General features: G+C 31.3%; 1 protein-coding gene across 1 annotated transcript; it reads right to left on the bottom strand.

Annotated features, from left to right (window-relative positions):
- Window positions 1-614: 614 nt before the first annotated feature.
- Window positions 615-14,482, bottom strand: LOC139524145 (annulin-like). The gene is made up of 15 exons (XM_071318748.1): window positions 14,045-14,482; window positions 13,206-13,424; window positions 12,481-12,756; window positions 11,641-11,759; window positions 10,908-11,021; window positions 10,192-10,369; window positions 9,022-9,163; window positions 8,704-8,807; window positions 7,315-7,486; window positions 6,086-6,207; window positions 5,000-5,085; window positions 4,215-4,425; window positions 2,422-2,582; window positions 1,982-2,115; window positions 615-1,026 (listed from the first exon to the last, which is right to left on the bottom strand). Exons 1-15 carry the CDS (start codon window positions 14,226-14,228, stop codon window positions 885-887), a joined length of 2,364 nt encoding a protein of 787 aa, XP_071174849.1. The 5' UTR covers window positions 14,229-14,482; the 3' UTR covers window positions 615-884.
- Window positions 14,483-19,270: the final 4,788 nt, after the last annotated feature.

Here is a 19,270-nt window from a genome sequence, read left to right as displayed (position 1 = left end):
TAATGCACGGACAACATTTGATTGCCGCCCGCCCGACCGCCCGACCGCCCGACTGCCCGACTGCCCGACTGCCCGACCGCCCGGCCGCCCGCCGAGCATCCCCAAATCAATAACCGACATTTTTGTCACAAAAATCCGGTTAATAAAAATGTAAGCTTTATGGTGGTTGTACAATTCATAGAAAATATATCGGAAACTTAAATACCACTGCCATGACTGTCATTATTCATATAACGGTTAAATTTCAATTTCCATAAGAATTCATATTCAATTATCACGAACATGTGCAGAAATATGACAGATTATCATTACCATTGCAATTTCTACTCAATTGAACAAAAAGACAAAGTTAACAAAAGGTCATAAAACAACATACAGAAATCTGACAATTGAATAATTGGGTATCGCAAACCTACCAAAAACTTAAAACCATTTAAAGTGATAAATTGTAAAGACGTTGTTGTCCCACTGGTGACACACATATCGTTGTTTTTTTCTTCTTTTTCTTTTCTTTGATGAAATCAGATTACAAGTTAAAATAAATGACGAGGCATCATACAAGAAATAGCATGTTATATCAAAATTATGTTTTTAATTCATTAACAACGAAGATAACGCTTTCAATATTTTAATAGTAATTCGAAACTTAAAACTATATTTAAATAACATGAACATTCACCTTCGGTAAACATATTATGTAAGACTGCACTTTAATAAATAAGTTTAGACATACATAAATAATATAAATTACGGTGACATAAATAATATAAATATAATATATAAATGCAATGATAAATTATAATGGTGTAACATTACATAGGAAAATAAAGTCGGTCTGTTCATCGAAAATATATATATTCTTATATAATGGATCACAGTATATTTCAGTCTTTAGAATTGATGACGGCAATACCAACAATGTCTTTCAGTTCATGACAATCAAAACTAACGTTGATCTGGAGTTCTCCACTTGTTTCTGCTTCCAACGTCTTAGAAGTACTCCATTCAGATTTTGGAGGTACATCACTAAATTTAGAAGAGCAAGATAAATATAATATGCTGTTAAATCACGGTGGAAGTAAATCTGTGTTTGCGCGCAAAATGACGTAACCCCGATATAGATCGATATAGTTTATTCAGGAATAACAGCTTAAAGAGATTTAATCCTCGACGAGGACCAAGTTTGTCCACAGTGACTTGTAATGGCTTTTTCATACAATTTCGAATTCTCTATTGATAAATATGGTAAACTGTTAAAAACGGAAGGAACATCCTACTGAATTTACATCAGTGACATTTTTGCCACTAAACATAAAGTTTTCAAAACATCAATCAACCCATGAAACAAATCGCACGTCTTGACCGAATGTTTGGCATTTGGTGTTCTTGGTACTCTAACTTTAAAAGGTTGATTTAAGGGGGTAGACCTTGGTTCAGGGAGATAACTCTTTAAATCAGTTATGCGTTTGTAAAAGTCAAGTTTCGTCAAAAAATTTTAAGCATTTACCTGAAACAGATTGGAAATAATCTATGTATCCAAGAAGCTTAGAACATATTTATGAAAATGGCTGACACAAACATACTGATGATTTTTAGAGTTATTTCCCTTAACCTAGGTCTACCTCCTTAACGGAGTGTTTAAAAACAGACAACACGCATCTCTTCTCTTCTTTTTTTTTTTTTTTTAAATTTTAGCGTCTGATTAATAATTAACAACTGAGGTCTTATTAATGAAAATTGTCAGTTAAAATGTTTTTGTTAATAATAATAAGTCATATACTAGAGTAGGTAACCGAAAGATGAGATACGTTGTATTTCACAGAACCTAGCTTTACATGTAAAATTGAACAAAACTTGTGCTTTATGTCACAGTTCCTCTTGTGATTTTCCCTAGCTTTCTGTGGAAAATGTTGCTCACGATATCTGAGTACAGTGGGTTTTTCCTGTTGCAAAACACATAGTTTTAATTTGTCAAACTAACCTCTCCTCAGTCTTTTTATGTTTAATTCCATTTCCTTCAATCAGTAGAGAACAGTTTGTAAGCGGTACTGGTAATGTATTTTTGAACGAAAGTTTTAATTCAAAGGGATCTTTCACCTGAACAACCCTTGGTGCCTATGAAAATATAATAATGTTTCATTTAACTGCTATCTCTCTACAAAGACATAAGGCCTATTAAGATGATTAAAAGATTTATTTGGCAATATGCATACACAAAATTATAATAATTAGATATATGTTCTTATTATGATTTTTTTTTTTTTTTTTTGAAAAAAGTTTAAATTATTTTACATAACACTTGAATTTTCTGATAGTGATATTGTGTTGCGTGGTTGATAAAATTTCAACTCAAAAGAGCACATGAAGTTCTTAAAGATTTTCAGTTATCACATTTAGATAAAAAATAACAATAACATATACCTCTACCAGTATATCTGGACGTCTTAACCGGAAGTCATCCTTTTTCAAATAATAGTTGCCAGTCTCTTTAATATATGCAAATGCTGTTATTTCCATACTAAACAGTTCATACATTTTGTCCCAATATTCGTCTGCCTTTACGGTAAACGTCACTGATTTTTCTACAGAATAAATATTTTTTGATAACTGCAAGTGTGGACACAGAACAGTGTGGATTGTAATTGTTGAATTTATGTTATTATGTTTGGCAGTGTTATCTCCAATAAGTCTGATTGTCATTAACTTCCCATTGGATGTTTGCTTCGCATATAATAATTGTTTACTACAATGTAAAACACGAATACTACTTGTCCCTATAGGTTAACTCGTCCGTTTTCACCGTAAACGTCACTGTCATCTTTACAGAATAATAATTTGTTTACTGTAAGTGTGGACACAGATCAGTGTGGATTGTACTCTTGTCAAATTTGTGTTATTATGTTTAACAGTGTTATTTCCAATGAGACTATTTGTTATTAAACCCTCATTGGATGTTAGTTTTGTTAATAGCAAATAGTTTGTGTTTAGAATTGAAATAGGTTTAACTTTTGAAAACTTGCATACACTTTCATATTGGAAATGTTTAGCTACAATGACCAGAATAAATCACCAACGAGTTTTGAACACCTTTACGATATACTGGATAGTTTCAAGTAATGAATATAGCATATTAGAATGGTACAATCACTCAAGTTGTACCTGAATCACATTAAATAGATACCACGACAGTAAGACCAAAGATTCGCCATCTTTTTTCACAGAATCGTGAAATGGGACAGACTATTTATCGTAAAAAAATATTTAAAAGGGTTCATCATAAATAAAAATTAACGGTTATTTGTTTGCGGTGGTCTTTTTTAGGCGGGAACAAAATTGACCATGGTAACTTATAATCATATTAAGAAATTAAGAAGACGTTGAATATGTATATATATATATATGTAAAATGACTGAATAAATAGTCAACGATCAATCTTACAGGGCGATGGATCATGTAATATGATTCTGTACACTACAAAATATAATATATAACAAGTCAAAAAGGTTACAACATCACCATTAAATAACTATAAAATGAACAAATATTAGATATTTCGGATAACAGATATCCTTCCTTAATAATAGCACGATGTCAAATGAATCATGTCAAACTATTCAAATATGTATATATGTATATATATACGAGTCTAAATTGAAAACTACGTTCAAACCTATGATTGCGTTGGATAAAAACCGCAATTTTTATACGTGTGCATGTAAAACAAATTTCGTTGTAGAAGGGTCTAAAAACAGCACAAACAACATTTTCCAAAAGACCAAAAAAGTGAAAAAGTATATTTAAACAAAACGCATTTGACTAACAGGTCGAACACCTGATGTTCTTTAACCCTGCTGACTGCCATTGGCGATTGCCAAATAAAATTGATCACAAGATGTAACAAAATGGATCTTAATATAAATTTAATAGTAAGCAGAATTTTTTTTTACTTGTGGCCACGATGTTAAGCCACAAACATAAGGTGTCAATATTTTTTAGTACACCAGATATATATATATATACATATACAACATAAGAAGTGGTATGATTGTCAATGAGACAACTCTCTATCAGAGCCCAACGACGTTTAAGTTAACATCTATAGTATAAGTCATTTACATAGCGATCCAACAAAAAAGTCCCGCAAAAAAAATTAAAACAGTTTTTAGTGTATTATAACTGTGTCAAATTACTACATATTATAGGCAATGCTAACCTTCACTGAAATCTAATTTGATGTTCTCAAATGATCTCTTGACAATATTCTGTCGGCTTTGACCAGTGTATTTCAAAGAATCAACAACAACTTGTAAATGCTTAATAGTTCGTCGGCCTCTCTCCGATCTGATATTCTTCACCTGAACTTCTACTTCAAAATCATTGCCAACCAAAAAGCCATCTTTATTTGCAATCGTCATTGAAACATCCTGTAAATAGTACAACACAACAACAAACAATTATAAGTTGCATATTTGTAAGTATATCATTCTTATTTAGCAATAATCAATCAATCATATCTGCATGATACAGTAGAGTAAACAATTTTTAAACTATACCTGTTTCAAATTTTTATGCTTTTATCATAACATCTGATTATATACACGGTGATTTATTTCAATAACTGCATCGTATTATTTGATTTCATTTAGTTACCCTGTAAGTCATCTAAATCACTTATATATAACAGTTATCTAGAACCTCTTCGATGGTTATCGTCACTCATATCTTTTGAAGTGAGTTTCTGTTAAAAGCAGATCGTTCATGGTCTCTGTAAAATCAAGGCATTTGCCATTTAGACCACGGCATATGATATGTATCCTTCAAGTTGCCTTCTGCTATACATTTTTATCTTTATATGTCAGTTTTGGTTTAATTGAGCTTTCTATTATAAATTATAGAAAATTGCACTTACATATTCATCAACATAAAATTATACGTATTGCAAACCAAATTTCAAAATAAATTTTAACCAACATTATAAGCAATATCAAACAGTCATACCGTTGACTCGGACACTTTAAACACGTCCCTTCCAAGTTTGGCTGCCCTATCGGCTTTTTCCACTGCCAAACGTTCCTCTAGAGAACCTGTAAATATGTGATAATAATTACATTACATGTGCGTTTCAGGAGAATCCGTTATTTTGATTGGATAATAACGCTTGAGCGTTCATACTTAAATTCACCTTCATATCCTAATGAAGTTTAACATTCCGGATGACAGGTGCTATCACAAAAAAGTGTACACGTTATTTAAAGAAATAAATGATAAAAAAAACGATAAAAAATATAATTATTATTATTGAATGCTTCTTTTAGTTATTGTATAGGGTAGTAAAAGTATTGACCGTGCGCACATTTTTAAAATGAAGCGCTTCCGCGCTTTATACAAAACGTACTTCGGTCAACGCTTTTACATCCCAATGAATTTACAAAAAAACATTCCTTTCTTAAATATGAAATATATATACTATTGTGTTAAATTCAAATGATCATTAAAATTGATAAAAATTATTAAATAAGTTAAATTTTTTTGGAAGAACAATAATCAACCAAAAATGATTATAATTGCAGCTTTTGCTTTTATCAACCCTTAATTGAAGATTGATTGTTGAACGTCCAGTGGCAAATATGCTATATATATGTAGGACTACAAAAATGCAATTGGATTCTGTACAGCGGTTGGACATTTAATAAGGTAACGAATTTATGAATTCTATTTGAAAATGAGGTTTCAAAGGAAAGAATCAAAAATGTTGTCTAGTCACGAATAATTTCCGGACCTTGCTCTTGACGAAAACAACTGACCTCAATACATTAATATTAGTAATTGCTTAATTTAGATTTTGTGATAAATAGCTGTAATATCTTTAATATTTAGAAAAATGGGAGGGCACTGACTGCCATAGAGGGGCTCGTTCCAGTCATACTTCTTTGATTCCCTAAGTACTAACCAAATTTTTACACAAAAGAGGGGGGTCCATTCCCTTTAAATCTGCCTCTAAATTTATAGTCTTACTATTTATATATTTAAAGGAGTTACTGTACTACAATTCTAATTTTGGACAAAATATATCATTATATATACCTTCAGGAAATTTATATTCACTGGTAACGTCAAGTCGATAATCGTCATTATCCCGCCAAATTGACACATTTCCATTGTAAGGTTTACCATCCGGCTTCTTTGTGCTAATATATCTACCAACTCTATCAATAAAAAAAAACAGTATCACAAAATGTCACACAAAATGTAAACCATTGTCTCTAAAATGACAAAGTCCTATCTAAACACTAAAAAACAAAAAGGTCAAAGTAAAAATCTGCTAGCATATCGCATTTAATATTGTAATTTCAGAAATTTATGTAAAAGTTTGAAAGTCGATACAATTGTGTATTCAATTATTGCGATTTCAGAAATGCTGTGCAAGGTCACCTACCTCGTGGCAATATTAGCAATAAAAGTAAACATCGCTAAAAATGTGTATATGAAGTATTTCTGCATGGATGTAGTTATACCAAAATAAGACCGGTCGAAAATACCCAATATTATATGTAGTTTGAAAAGTATGTAACAGTATGCGCAATGTGGAAACTGGCTGTTTTATAAGTTATAAACAGATGCAACAAGAGAGCATGGTTTATCCTTTGAATGCGTATTGTAAGAGTTTTAGGAATAAAATGGAATATTTTATAGACATTTGACATTAAGCAAATAAAATGGCTCCGTAGAAAAAAAATATTATATTGAGAAATTCAATCAAGGATTGCTGGTGTTAGTCCATGATTTGTGAAAAATAGCCAAAATTCTTACGGTTAAAGTCCTGTAACTCTGAAACGGCAAAGCCTAAAACTCATTAAAAATTCGAAGGTAGGTTTTCCGTCATTCAAAATAGTATGTTAAAATTAAAGCAGGATAGGTTAAACATGTTAAACGCAAATTCTATTTATCGTAAGTCGAATATACAGACGGATGAACATTAGTACACCATAAAACAACATGTCCTCGACGAGTGTATTGGTTTCGATAACTAAACACTGCGACTAGAGCACTGCTTTACATACCGTTGTGGTGTTTGTTTGTTGGAATTCATATTGGCAAATGTTCATGTTTTGTTAATATTTTTGTTTTTGTTTATAAAATAATAATTTGGAATGTACTCTGCTGTCAGAATGTAAAAGTAATGTTTAAATTATAAGGTATGGTTATATTTCGGGAAAATCGATCCTTATTGCAACATTTGGAGATTGGAATTCTTGAAAGCTATATTTAGAAAATAGTTCAACGACAATTTATGTATACATTGTTTAACTCACTCTTTAGTTTCCGCTTTTATGACTATCCAGTCATTAGCCGGCGGACCACGCATCTCCCAGCTAACAATGTCTGCGTTTACCTCGGCAAATATGAACGGCCCATCATATTTAACTTTTGATATATCTCCATGTTTGATGGCAATGACAGGTGCCGGACCACAACAATATATGCCTGTTTTAATTAGTTGGAAGAAAGTAAACTATTCGTCAATTTATCAAATTCGATACAGTTACAGGGAAGGTAATGAAGTTGCTCACGTAAAATGTTATCTTCGGAACGTCAAATTGGGACATATCGGGAAAAGTTGCAATTTTCGACAGCTTTTTTTTTATATATGATTCAAACTGATTTCACATGAAAATGAATACATGGACCCCTCTAATGGCACTAGGTTTGATCACGTATAAAATGTATGAAGATTATTTGTACCAACTTTAAAGAAAAAGTCAACATTGAAATTATTTGAATTTAAAGTATTTAAAATATACCGCTAAAAAAAAGCTTGTATGCAAATTTTCGTAAAAAAATCATCATGGGATCGAAACTGTATACAATACGTCATTGTACGGAATCTTTTAATCTGATGATCACTTCTCCGTGATATTGACAAATTCTTAAATGTGGAAAATATAATCAATTGTACGTGACACCTTCATCCACAATATTATGCCATGCTATTGACTTGGAAAAAATGTATGTGTTTCAGTAAGGATGTCGATGCTAACCAACCGCGTTAAATGCAAGATTTAAAAACAGTCAAGTTATAACGAATAACTTCATATATTTTATATTTCGGTTCAATGACTATTTATTTATTTGACTGGAATATAAAAAAAGGCGGAAAAACAAAGAAGACAGTTTCGACTAACATCCCATATAAGCCATACTTATACTATATTTTAAACATGGAACAGTTTAAATATTGTAATCTGTTGACACAGAAGGCGTAAGAAAGACAACCAACATAAGTGTTCTTACAAACAAAATTTCAAGTATTATTTGACATGGAGCTTAATAATATCACGCAGGTGTAAAGGTTTAGAACTTTTTGCCCATTCGATGATACTTTAGTCCAAAAAGCAGAGAAAAGAACTCGTCTTCCAATGAACACTTTCCGCTATAAATGATTGTTTTGATAACAAAGAGACACAAAACTAGTGTATCTTAATCGCTTAAGTTGCATTAATTTGTAAAATAATAATAAATAAAGACTTTTTTCAATGTCTCGCACTTACATGTATCTAAGCTTCCAATGAAACCTGGACAATATGTAAATTCCAAAATGTTCCATATAATAAGATCATGTTTTTTTTTAACAAAACAAAGAAGAAAACAAGCATAAATCAAAATATGCATAGAAACACCACTATATATGTACATGTTATTACCTTCACTAGTTTCCTGTGGGGTTGCGTCAATAACTTGCCAGCCGTCATAATCTTTCCCAAGGTCTGTTCTTGACATCCATACTTCATTCCACACGTGAAAATTCCTGTTACCACAAAATATCATAACATCTTACAATCATATTGAAAAATTCATTTGGAAAACTAAATATGGAACTCATTTTAATTTATTGAATGGTCATCAATGGGCATTTCAACTAAAAGATAAAGTCTTTTTTTTTCTTAATTTAATTTAATTTTTTTTTGTAGTAATTAAAAAAAATGATAAGATATATGTAACGTTTTATTTGAAATGTATACCAAATTGAGTCAGGCATTTTCTTCTCGACTAATTCATTCCCATCTCTAACAAATACTTTGTCAATGGTGGTTGTTCCATCTGTATCATGCGCTGATGAGAAATTACTTATACTTCTGGCAGGCATTCCAATAGCTCGGCAAACTGAAAGGGAATAAATATAGGTTCAAGTGTTTAAGAGCAAAAAAACTTTTTCTTTTATGTAAGTTTAAATTAACAAATAAAAACAAATAAGGATACAAATTAGACAAGTTTCACAAACATCGCAGAAGAAAAAACGTTCAACATCTATAAAAAAAAACAAAAAAAAACCACATTGCAATATTGTTGTTACATTAATGGATTTTAAGTAAAAAAACGGCCTTTTATAGCTCACTATGCGGTATTGGCTTTGCTCATTGTTGAAGGCCGTACGGTGACTTATAGTTGTTAATGTCTGTGTCATTTTGGTCTTTTGTGGATAGTTGTCTCATTGGCAATCATACCACATCTTCTTTCTATAACCTCGCAATTTTGATTGAGCTACAACTTTATCATCTTTTGGAAATGATTTGTCAAAGTTATATATGGTGTCATCAATCGGTTTCGACTAAACTCGGTCAAATCATAAACATGAAATTGTAAAGGTATATTAACTGAAGCGTTATGTTTTTCTAGTTCTCTGTAAATCAATCATTAATATGTCCATCATTCTTTTTTAGCACATTCCAGTTGTTTTTAGGATTTGGTTCATTCACAAGCCCAGTAGTCAGCACTTTTTGTGCTGACATGAATTGTCATTGATATGGTTATATTTATAAATTTACTGTTTACAAATTTTTGAACTTTTTGAAATACTAAGGCTTTTCTACCTCAGGCATAGATTACCTTTTGGTTCTCAATGCTATTCAACTTCGTACTTTATTTGGCCTTTTTAACTTTTTTGGATTCGAGTCTTTTGTAGACGAAACGCGCGTCTGGCGTATATACTAAATTTAGTCCTGGTATCTATGATGAGTTTATTTACTTGTTTAAACTTAATCTTTTCGACGGCGTGTTTTGTAGATATTTCGTCTATGTCTTTTATCTATTGTTTTATGTTGGTTTTTGTTGGTTTGTTTTCGGTATCTTCATTTAAATCTGTTTAACCAGAAAAAGAGAAAACAATGTATGTATTATTTTTCTAAATATACCTGTAGTTGTAATTCCTGAAAATACCCAACATTGTCCAAACTTTACTGGTGTTCCATTATTATCTTCATAGTCTTTCAACATAGCAACACTTCCAACCCATTTTGTAGGAGAAGTACCACCAGTGTAATCACCACTCCAATTACCAGATACAATACCATTGTCATCATTGGAATTTACCTGCAATTTGGATTTTTAACCAATTGTAGGTATTAAAACAATAACATAAGGTGAATTGTATAACCAGATCCTAGATTATGTTTTAAGCTATGAGGTAAAAAGATTTGATGCAAAGTTGATTTGTAATGTAATGAAACAACCTTATATACAGTCGAATAAAATATACTATATCCAACAAAATCCAAAACACACACATTCATCATGACAATGACAATCAGGGTACAACAAAATACAAAATCAAACACTACATTATTGGTTAATGTCTATAATGCATGAAGATCAAGTCTCTTTTTGGATAGTTCATTGTGTTTCTTATGGACAGCGAACTTATCTAATTGGAACAGTTTGATCTACTAGTAGTTTTGATTTTTATATGATCACAAAGAAAAATTACCCTAAAATAAAAGAACAAGAGACGGTTATTTTATATATGGTTTTGTGCTGTATAAATACACGTATAAAACTAAATATTGTCCTATATCTTAAATTATATTTCAGGTTTCATCCTTATGAAAATTAATATATTGCATAAAATTACCATTTTCGATATAACTCGAGATAGTTTAATAACATCTCCCATTCCTGGATCTATCATATTATTGAATCCTTTCCTTATGAGATGCAGGCATATACTTAAAATTTCATCGTGAAACTACAATGAAAATACAAAAACTATCATTAAATTTACCGGTATCATATGAGAAAATAAGATCAACTTTTCACATCTGTTATGTTATAACCAGTTGACACCAATATAAGCAAAATCGGAACCAGTTAGAAAATGCCTTAATAACGATGATAAGTGAAAGCTAACTTTCATACGTCCTGTACCAAGTCAGGAAAATGGCTGTTGTTATATTAGAGCTCGTTTCTGTGTGTGTTACATTTTAATGTTGTGTTTCTGTTGTGTCGTTGTTCTGCTCTTAAATTTGACGTGTTTCCCTCAGTTTTAGTTTGTAACACGAATTTTTTTCTCGATCGATTTATGAGTTTCGAATAGCGGTATACTACCGTTGCCTTTCTTGATTCATACGTTGATAATAAGAACAGTATTTATGTAAATATGCGATTCAGTATGACCGCAGCCGTTATTTTTGTTTATCTGTGTGTGTACGCGGGCGTGAGTGTATTTGTTTGATTTGCTGATATCATAAATTATAGAAATAAATTAAAATTTTGTGTCTCCTTCTTCCTTTCAATAAAAAAAAATATTTCCTGGTTTTGCAATTTTTGAAATAATAAGGACAACCCAACCAATGTATATGTTATACCTGTCCAAAGTTCCATGGTTTGATTGACCGTTGATAATAATTTCCAACAAATATTGCACCCGATTCATTTAATATATATTCATCTAGCAAAGATTCTCTTTCCATGTATACTTGATCATCTGTTTTTATGGAGAGAAAAAATAAGACAAATTTGAAAGTCAAATGAACAGCTTACTCGAAAAACGAATGGACATAAAAGCTAAAAATAAATATATGCTCTAATCAATAATTTTATTTATCTGATTACATTTTTCTTTGAGGTGAATTCAGAATTTAAGACTTGTTCAGTTTACAATGACCGTTTCAGTAATAAAACCCGTTACTAGTGTACGTTTTGTATAATTTATTGTAGAACACATATAAACAAACGATATCATTTTAAATAATTAGTAGTGGAACTCAATGATTACAATAACTGATACTTTTTTTTTAATCTCATACCATATTCATCACACAACCTTTTTCATTAAAACTGAAATACAAGTGTCATTGAAATTTTTGTTAATAAGGTAAATAAACATGTACGTCTATACGGAAATATATAAATACGCATGCCCCATCATGTGATTTGATGAAGAAGGATGACGATTTCGTATAACGGGAAATTACACACTTTTATTGAAAAAGCTTCATTTCCCTTTTACTTGAATAGTTCACAAACTGTTAGAACTCGACGGTAATAGTGTAGATTCTTTCAAACAGTTTTGTGGCTACGCATCTATAAACGCTCATAGCCAAAACATATGGCTAATTGTCTGAGTAGATGTAACATATTTTGACGATCCGCTAACGTGTAATTCTTTTTATTGGTCATTTAGGTATAAGGACATATATACCTACCTTTACACCAAGGGTTTAAGATGACAATAACATCCACGTTGTGTTCATACATTAGTGATAATGGCTCGTCCTCTTCCTTTAGTTTAGATTCTGTCTGTATTGTGAATCGCCATTCGCCAATGATACAGTTACATGGAGGCTGTATTTCTACATCAATTGAGGTATCAGTTTTATAAACCATCTTTGCAAACCACTTTGTCGCTTCACCAACGCTTGTTGGGTCTTCGCTCATGTCTATTTTAATGGAAGTACTTTTTGATGTCATTGGACGTTTGCCTAAAATAGAATTATTTCATATTCTCAATATTTGTAGAACTTTAATTGGCAATGTATATAGATACATATCATCTGCTGTATGTTGATTATCAATGCAATAGTATGGACCTACAGTGGTGCTGTGCAATGTAAAAGAGAGAGAGAAAACAAACCGTGTATAAATGGAAGAAAAGTCTTAATTATTAAAATGAATTTCAATATCAACATAGATTATAGGAGTAACACGGCAGGTGTCATATATGAAGCAGGACTAGATTATCATTCCGGGGCACATGCGATCATCCCCGGTCTTTCTTGTCGTTCTTGTATTTAGTTTTCGATCTATATAGTCTTTTGTATGTTGAGGTTTGTTTTTGATTTTTTTGCCATGACATTATCAGTTCGTTTTCGACTTATGAGTTCGAATATCATTTTGGTATCTTTCTATTTTCTTTCAGTACTATAAATACCTGTTTTGAAATGGAAAAATATTTCATTTTCTTCATTTTTATATGGTCTGTCAAAAGTTATCGTCATTATGAAAGGTTGTCCTCGTCTAACGACCAGCTCCTTGTTCTTCTCTCTCTTAGTACACATGTACCCATCGGTGTGATGTTCTTTTGTGTTTTTCTGTATATTCAGGTTAACATCCCTTACATGAAACTTTGAATTGACTCTTTCGTCTGAATCTGATAATAAAACAAACAAAAATCCTTTAAAAACGGATACAAAAACCGATAACTATTATCAAGACTTTTAAGGGGCCGGTCTTAAGGCATTTATTTTTGAGTTTGCTTTCATTAATTTTTTTGTTTTGGCAAACTTGTTTATAGTAGACTTGTTTAGGTACCACATCGGACTTTAAATTCTACTTTTAATTATAAATTTTGTTCTCCACTCCTTTTATTATTTTAACAACCACATTTAGGAAATTAAAACGACATTCTCCCTCCTCCCCACATTTATACGGATTTCTCAAAATAAAGCAAATAGAAAATATTTTGTTGCATGCAATTTGTGTCTTCAGCCAAAAAAGACATTAATATTGTTGTGATATTTCATACATTTATGCTTTCATGACGTTTTGAACGCTCCTATATTGATCAATTTAGGTTGATAAGACATGAGCATCACGAATACTGAAGTGCTGTTTTGCTTGAATTATTTTTTTTTCTCGAAAACTTGTCAAAGACTTTATATTTGCATCCATTTAAATGATACGTAAAATAAAAACAGGTTTTTTTTCGATTTCTAGTTTACATTGGTACATGTACCGTTAATACAAACAGCATAAGCAGTACAAACATACCATTAGTTACGATGTCCTCTGGTCCTCTTCTTTCATGAAAGGCATCTTCTTCTTCAAATCTTCTTCTTCTTCTAGCCAATCTTTCTTCCCTTCCTCTATCCAAATCTTCGTCTCTCTCCCAAGGGAAGCGATAATCTTCGTCTCGTTCTGGACCGTAAAATAAATTTCGGAAGAAACCAAACATTGTGCAGTGGAATACCCTCGCAGAAGTGTGCTACACAATACTTGTTTTTGCAGACGGTTTAGATGCTCCCCCTTTCAACATACTTGTTTACACGGTGAAATGCAACGTACGTAATTAAAATGTTGTAATACAGAAATTGTATTGTTAACAAAATAAGTGTTTGTTCCGTTGTGGTCAGACATAAACAAGAAACGGATTACAAACAGATACAGTACATATATTAAACGTAAAAATAATAAACAGGAAGTAAAAACAACTTAGGTTATTTTGCGTAATGGGATATTTGGTAGGGTCGTCAAATTGGTTACGCATTCCTTATTTCATGTATTTGTTACTTATTTTTTTTCCTTATTTGTAACTTATTCCTTATTTTTTCTATTCGTTACAATTCGTTACTGTTTCCTTTTTTTTTTTCTAGAAACATTCAATGAGAGATCAGATTGATAACAATATTCTGAGCTTTAATATATTTTTTTGCTAATCATAAACTTAGGCATATATATATCCTATAAATTGTGTGTCGCTTCTCTTCTTTACTCAATAAATTAATCATCATGCCTTTGTGTCCTTTTAATACCATGGATAGTCGCATTTGGCATCCATTCTTATGATTATTCAGTTTGGGTTGATTTGGGAGAAAAACGGGAAAAAAGGCATCCAGATATTGTTTCCGTCATTGGACGGAATTTAAAGTCAGACTAGACTTGCAGTTTCCTTTTTTCTGGATACTTTGAGCATACATGAACAAAGTGTATTTGCTATCTGCTATCATTTTCAAGTTAACTATCCACGACGGTCACAGAATTTATAAAATAGAGAGGGTCTATACACTTTATTCAAAGTAATGAAAGGTGGAGCCGGGCTAAAAAAAAAAACAATTGTCCTGTCCCAAAGTAACTATGACTTTTGATACCTTTTCTGAAAATCTCCGGTCATAATTTTTTTTAACAAAAATCCTTCGGGTCACTAAGTATATTAAATAGAGAGGGTCCATATAATATATCAATGACCGCCGTGGATTGGTTAGTAAACTGACAATTGATAGTAAAAAGCAAACACACTTAATTTATAGTAATGAATGTTCATAATATACTAAATATATGTTCATATTGAAATTAATAGAAAACAAAAAAATGGGAATTTTGGAAAAAAAAGGAGGAGGGGTAGAAAAACAATTGTCCTGTCCCCAAGAACCTATGACTTTTGATAGGCTTTCCTGAATAAAAAAAAACAAAAAACATAGGAATTTAGAAAAAGAAAAGAAGGAGGGGTAGAAAAACAATTGTCCTGTCCCCAATAACCTATGACTATTGATAGGCTTTCCTGAATAGAAAACAAAAAACATAGGAATTTAAAAAAAAAGGAGGAGGGGTAGAAAAACAATTGTCCTGTCCCCAAGAACCTATGACTATTGATAGGCTTTCCTGAATAGAAAACAAAAAACATAGGAATTTAAAAAAAAAAAGGAGGAGGGGTAGAAAAACAATTGTCCTGTCCAGATCAATGTGCATGTACCTATGACTTTTGATACCTTAATGTTTAGCATGGAATTTTAGTATTCGTATTTTCATCTGATAATGTCCTGCTGTTCTACATAAGAAAAAGTCTGTACCAAATCCGGAATATGACAGTTGTTATCCATTCTTTTGATGTGTTGAGCTTTTGATTTTGTCATTTCACTTTCCGTTTAGAATTTTCCTCGGAGTTAACTATTGATGTTATTTTACTTTTAATTACCCTTATCTATTGTTTGTAATCTAAAACTTCAATCTTGTTTTGTTTTATCAGGTTTTTAGCGGTTTTGGGGAACTTTGAACTTTTAAATTTGTTTGCATAGATTATCACCTAATTGTTGATATACGATTGATAAGTTGTTAATCATTCGATTGATGTGTTCAAGCTTTTAATTTTGCCATTTGATAAGGGACTTTCCGTTTTGAATTTTCCTCGGAGTTCAGTATTTTTATGATTTTACTTTTTAATATTCATTCAGTTCCTTCATGTTTATTTTTTTTAACTTGGTTGATATATTTGAAATAAATAAAATCTTTCTTAAAGATGGCACATTATATTTGTCATCCATTCTGATGATTATTCAGTTTGGGTTGATTTGGGAGAAAAACGAAAAAAAAGGCATCCAGATATTGTTTCCGTCATTGGACGGAATTTAAAGTCAGACTAGACTTGCAGTTTCCTTTTTTCTGGATACTTTGAGCATACATGAACAAAGTGTATTTGCTATCTGCTATCATTTTCAAGTTAACTATCCACGACGGTCACAGAATTTATTAAATAGAGAGGGTCTATACACTTTATTCAAAGTAATGAAAGGTGGAGCCGGGCAAAAAAAAAAACAATTGTCCTGTCCCAAAGTAACTATGACTTTTGATACCTTTTCTGAAAATCTCCGGTCATAATTTTTTTTAACAAAAATCCTTCGGGTCACTAAGTATATTAAATAGAGAGGGTCCATATAATATATCAATGACCGCCGTGGATTGGTAAGTAAACTGACAATTGATAGTAAAAAGCAAACACACTTAATTTATAGTAATGAATGTTCATAATATACTAAATATATGTTCATATTGAAATTAATAGAAAACAAAAAAATGGGAATTTTGGAAAAAAAGGAGGAGGGGTAGAAAAACAATTGTCCTGTCCCCAAGAACCTATGACTTTTGATAGGCTTTCCTGAATAAAAAAAAACAAAAAACATAGGAATTTAAAAAAAGAAAAGAAGGAGGGGTAGAAAAACAATTGTCCTGTCCCCAAGAACCTATGACTATTGATAGGCTTTCCTGAATAGAAAACAAAAAACATAGGAATTTAAAAAAAAAAGGAGGAGGGGTAGAAAAACAATTGTCCTGTCCCCAAGAACCTATGACTATTGATAGGCTTTCCTGAATAGAAAACAAAAAACATAGGAATTTAAAAAAAAATGAGGAGGGGTAGAAAAACAATTGTCCTGTCCAGATCAATGTGCATGTACCTATGACTTTTGATACCTTAATGTTTGGCATGGGATTTTAGTATTCGTATTTTCATCTGATAATATCCTGCTGTTCTACATAAGAAAAATTCTGTACCAAATCCGGAATATGACAGTTGTTATCCATTCTTTTGATGTGTTGAGCTTTTGATTTTGTCATTTCACTTTCCGTTTAGAATTTTCCTCGGAGTTAACTATTGATGTTATTTTACTTTTAATTACCCTTATCTATTGTTTGTAATCTAAAACTTCAATCTTGTTTTGTTTTATCAGGTTTTTAGCGGTTTTGGGGAACTTTGAACTTTTAAATTTGTTTGCATAGATTATCACCTAATTGTTGAAATACGATTGATAAGTTGTTATTCATTCGATTGATGTGTTCAAGCTTTTAATTTTGCCATTTGATAAGGGACTTTCCGTTTTGAATTTTCCTCGGAGTTCAGTATTTTTATGATTTTACTTTTTAATATTCATTCAGTTCCTTCATGTTTATTTTTTTTAACTTGGTTGATATATTTGAAATAAATAAAATCTTTCTTAAAGATGGCACATTATATTTGTAGCTGAATAAGAAATTGAGTTCCTCTATTCATCTTTTCGAAGAAAAAAAGTACTCCGATCACCTTTTTAAAACGAAACAAAAATGTATACGAATTAAGACAAATAGTCAAAACTATCACTTAGCCGCAAAATATATCTCTTCAAATTCAGATTTCTTTCTCACCTAGCCTACTTGAGTTATTTTTATCACCAGTCGTTGTCGTCGTTAAATTTTACCAAACATATTTGTCTCTGAAACTACTGGACATGGTCAAAATTGTAATAATTTAGGGTTAACAAAATTAACTATCGTGTTATACAGATTATGACTCCATTTTCAGAAAACGAAATCTGTAACAAACATAAACTTTTAGCCACCGCTTTACAAGCAGAGCCAAATACAATGAAAGTCCCAACTATGTATTGGCTTCCGAAGCTACACAAAACCCCTTACAAATATAGATTTATTTCGTCTTCAAGCCATTGTTCAACTACTAAATTGTCTATTCTTCTTACCAGCGCACTTGGTACAATTAAAAACCTGATAATAAATTGTTCAAATAAGGCCTTCGAAAATAGTGGAATAAATTACTTTTGGAGTGTCAAAAACTCGTTGGAAGTACTTGATAAATTGCATGCTTATATTGGTGATTTTGAATCTGTTCAAAGTTTTGATTTTTCTACCCTGTATACCACATTGCCTCACATTCTCATTAAGAAAAAATTCACACACCTAATTAAATGGGCATTCAAAAAATCAGAATGTGAATATATATGTTCAAACTCTTTTAGGTCATTTTTTAGTAGCAATAAACAAAAAAACTATGTTAATTGGACATGCTTTGATACTATATATGCCCTTGAATTTTTACTAGATAACATTTTTGTTCGCTTTGGGGATTCCGTATATCGTCAGATTATCGGAATTCCAATGGGGACTATTTGTGCACCACTTATTGCGGACCTGTTTTTGTATTGTTATGAGTTACAATTTATGACAAAAATAAGCAAAGACCCATTGAAACAACATCTGATAAACAAATTTAATACTTTTAGATATTTGGATGATATTTTGGCTCTCAATAATGACGACTTCAGTATGTATATTAATGAAATTTATCCTGTTGAACTTACTTTAAATAAAGCTAATACTAACAATGACCACTGCCCTTTTCTCGATCTTGATATTTATATCACTAATGGAAAGCTGAATACTAAAATTTATGATAAAAGGGATGATTTTTCATTTCCTATCGTTAATTATCCGTTTTTAGATGGTGACGTTCCCTTGTCACCATCTTACGGTGTTTATATATCTCAACTTGTACGATTCGCTCGTGTATGTAACAATGTTTTAGATTTTAACGAGAGAAATTTATGTATTACTGAAAAATTATTACACCAGGGTTTTCGATATCACAAACTAGTCAAAACATTTACTAAATTTTATCATCGGTATAAAGACATCATTCGTAAATATAGCTCAACATGCAGACTTCTAATACGTTCA

This window comes from Mytilus edulis, chromosome 5 (assembly GCF_963676685.1).
Source record: "Mytilus edulis chromosome 5, xbMytEdul2.2, whole genome shotgun sequence".
NCBI lineage: Eukaryota > Metazoa > Mollusca > Bivalvia > Mytilida > Mytilidae > Mytilus > Mytilus edulis.
Note: the sequence above shows the minus strand (reverse complement) of the source record. Positions and strands in the feature narration are given on the sequence as shown.

Coding starts and splice junctions, on each gene's coding strand:
- LOC139524145 (XM_071318748.1), bottom strand. CDS start 14,228: ATGTTTGGTTTCTTCCGAAATTTATTTTACGGTCCAGAACGAGACGAA. Junction 11,022..11,640: donor AACCATGGAACTTTGGACAG/GTATAACATATA, acceptor TTTTCATTGTAG/TTTCACGATGAAATTTTAAG. Junction 4,426..4,999: donor TTAAAGTGTCCGAGTCAACG/GTATGACTGTTT, acceptor TACTATTTACAG/GATGTTTCAATGACGATTGC.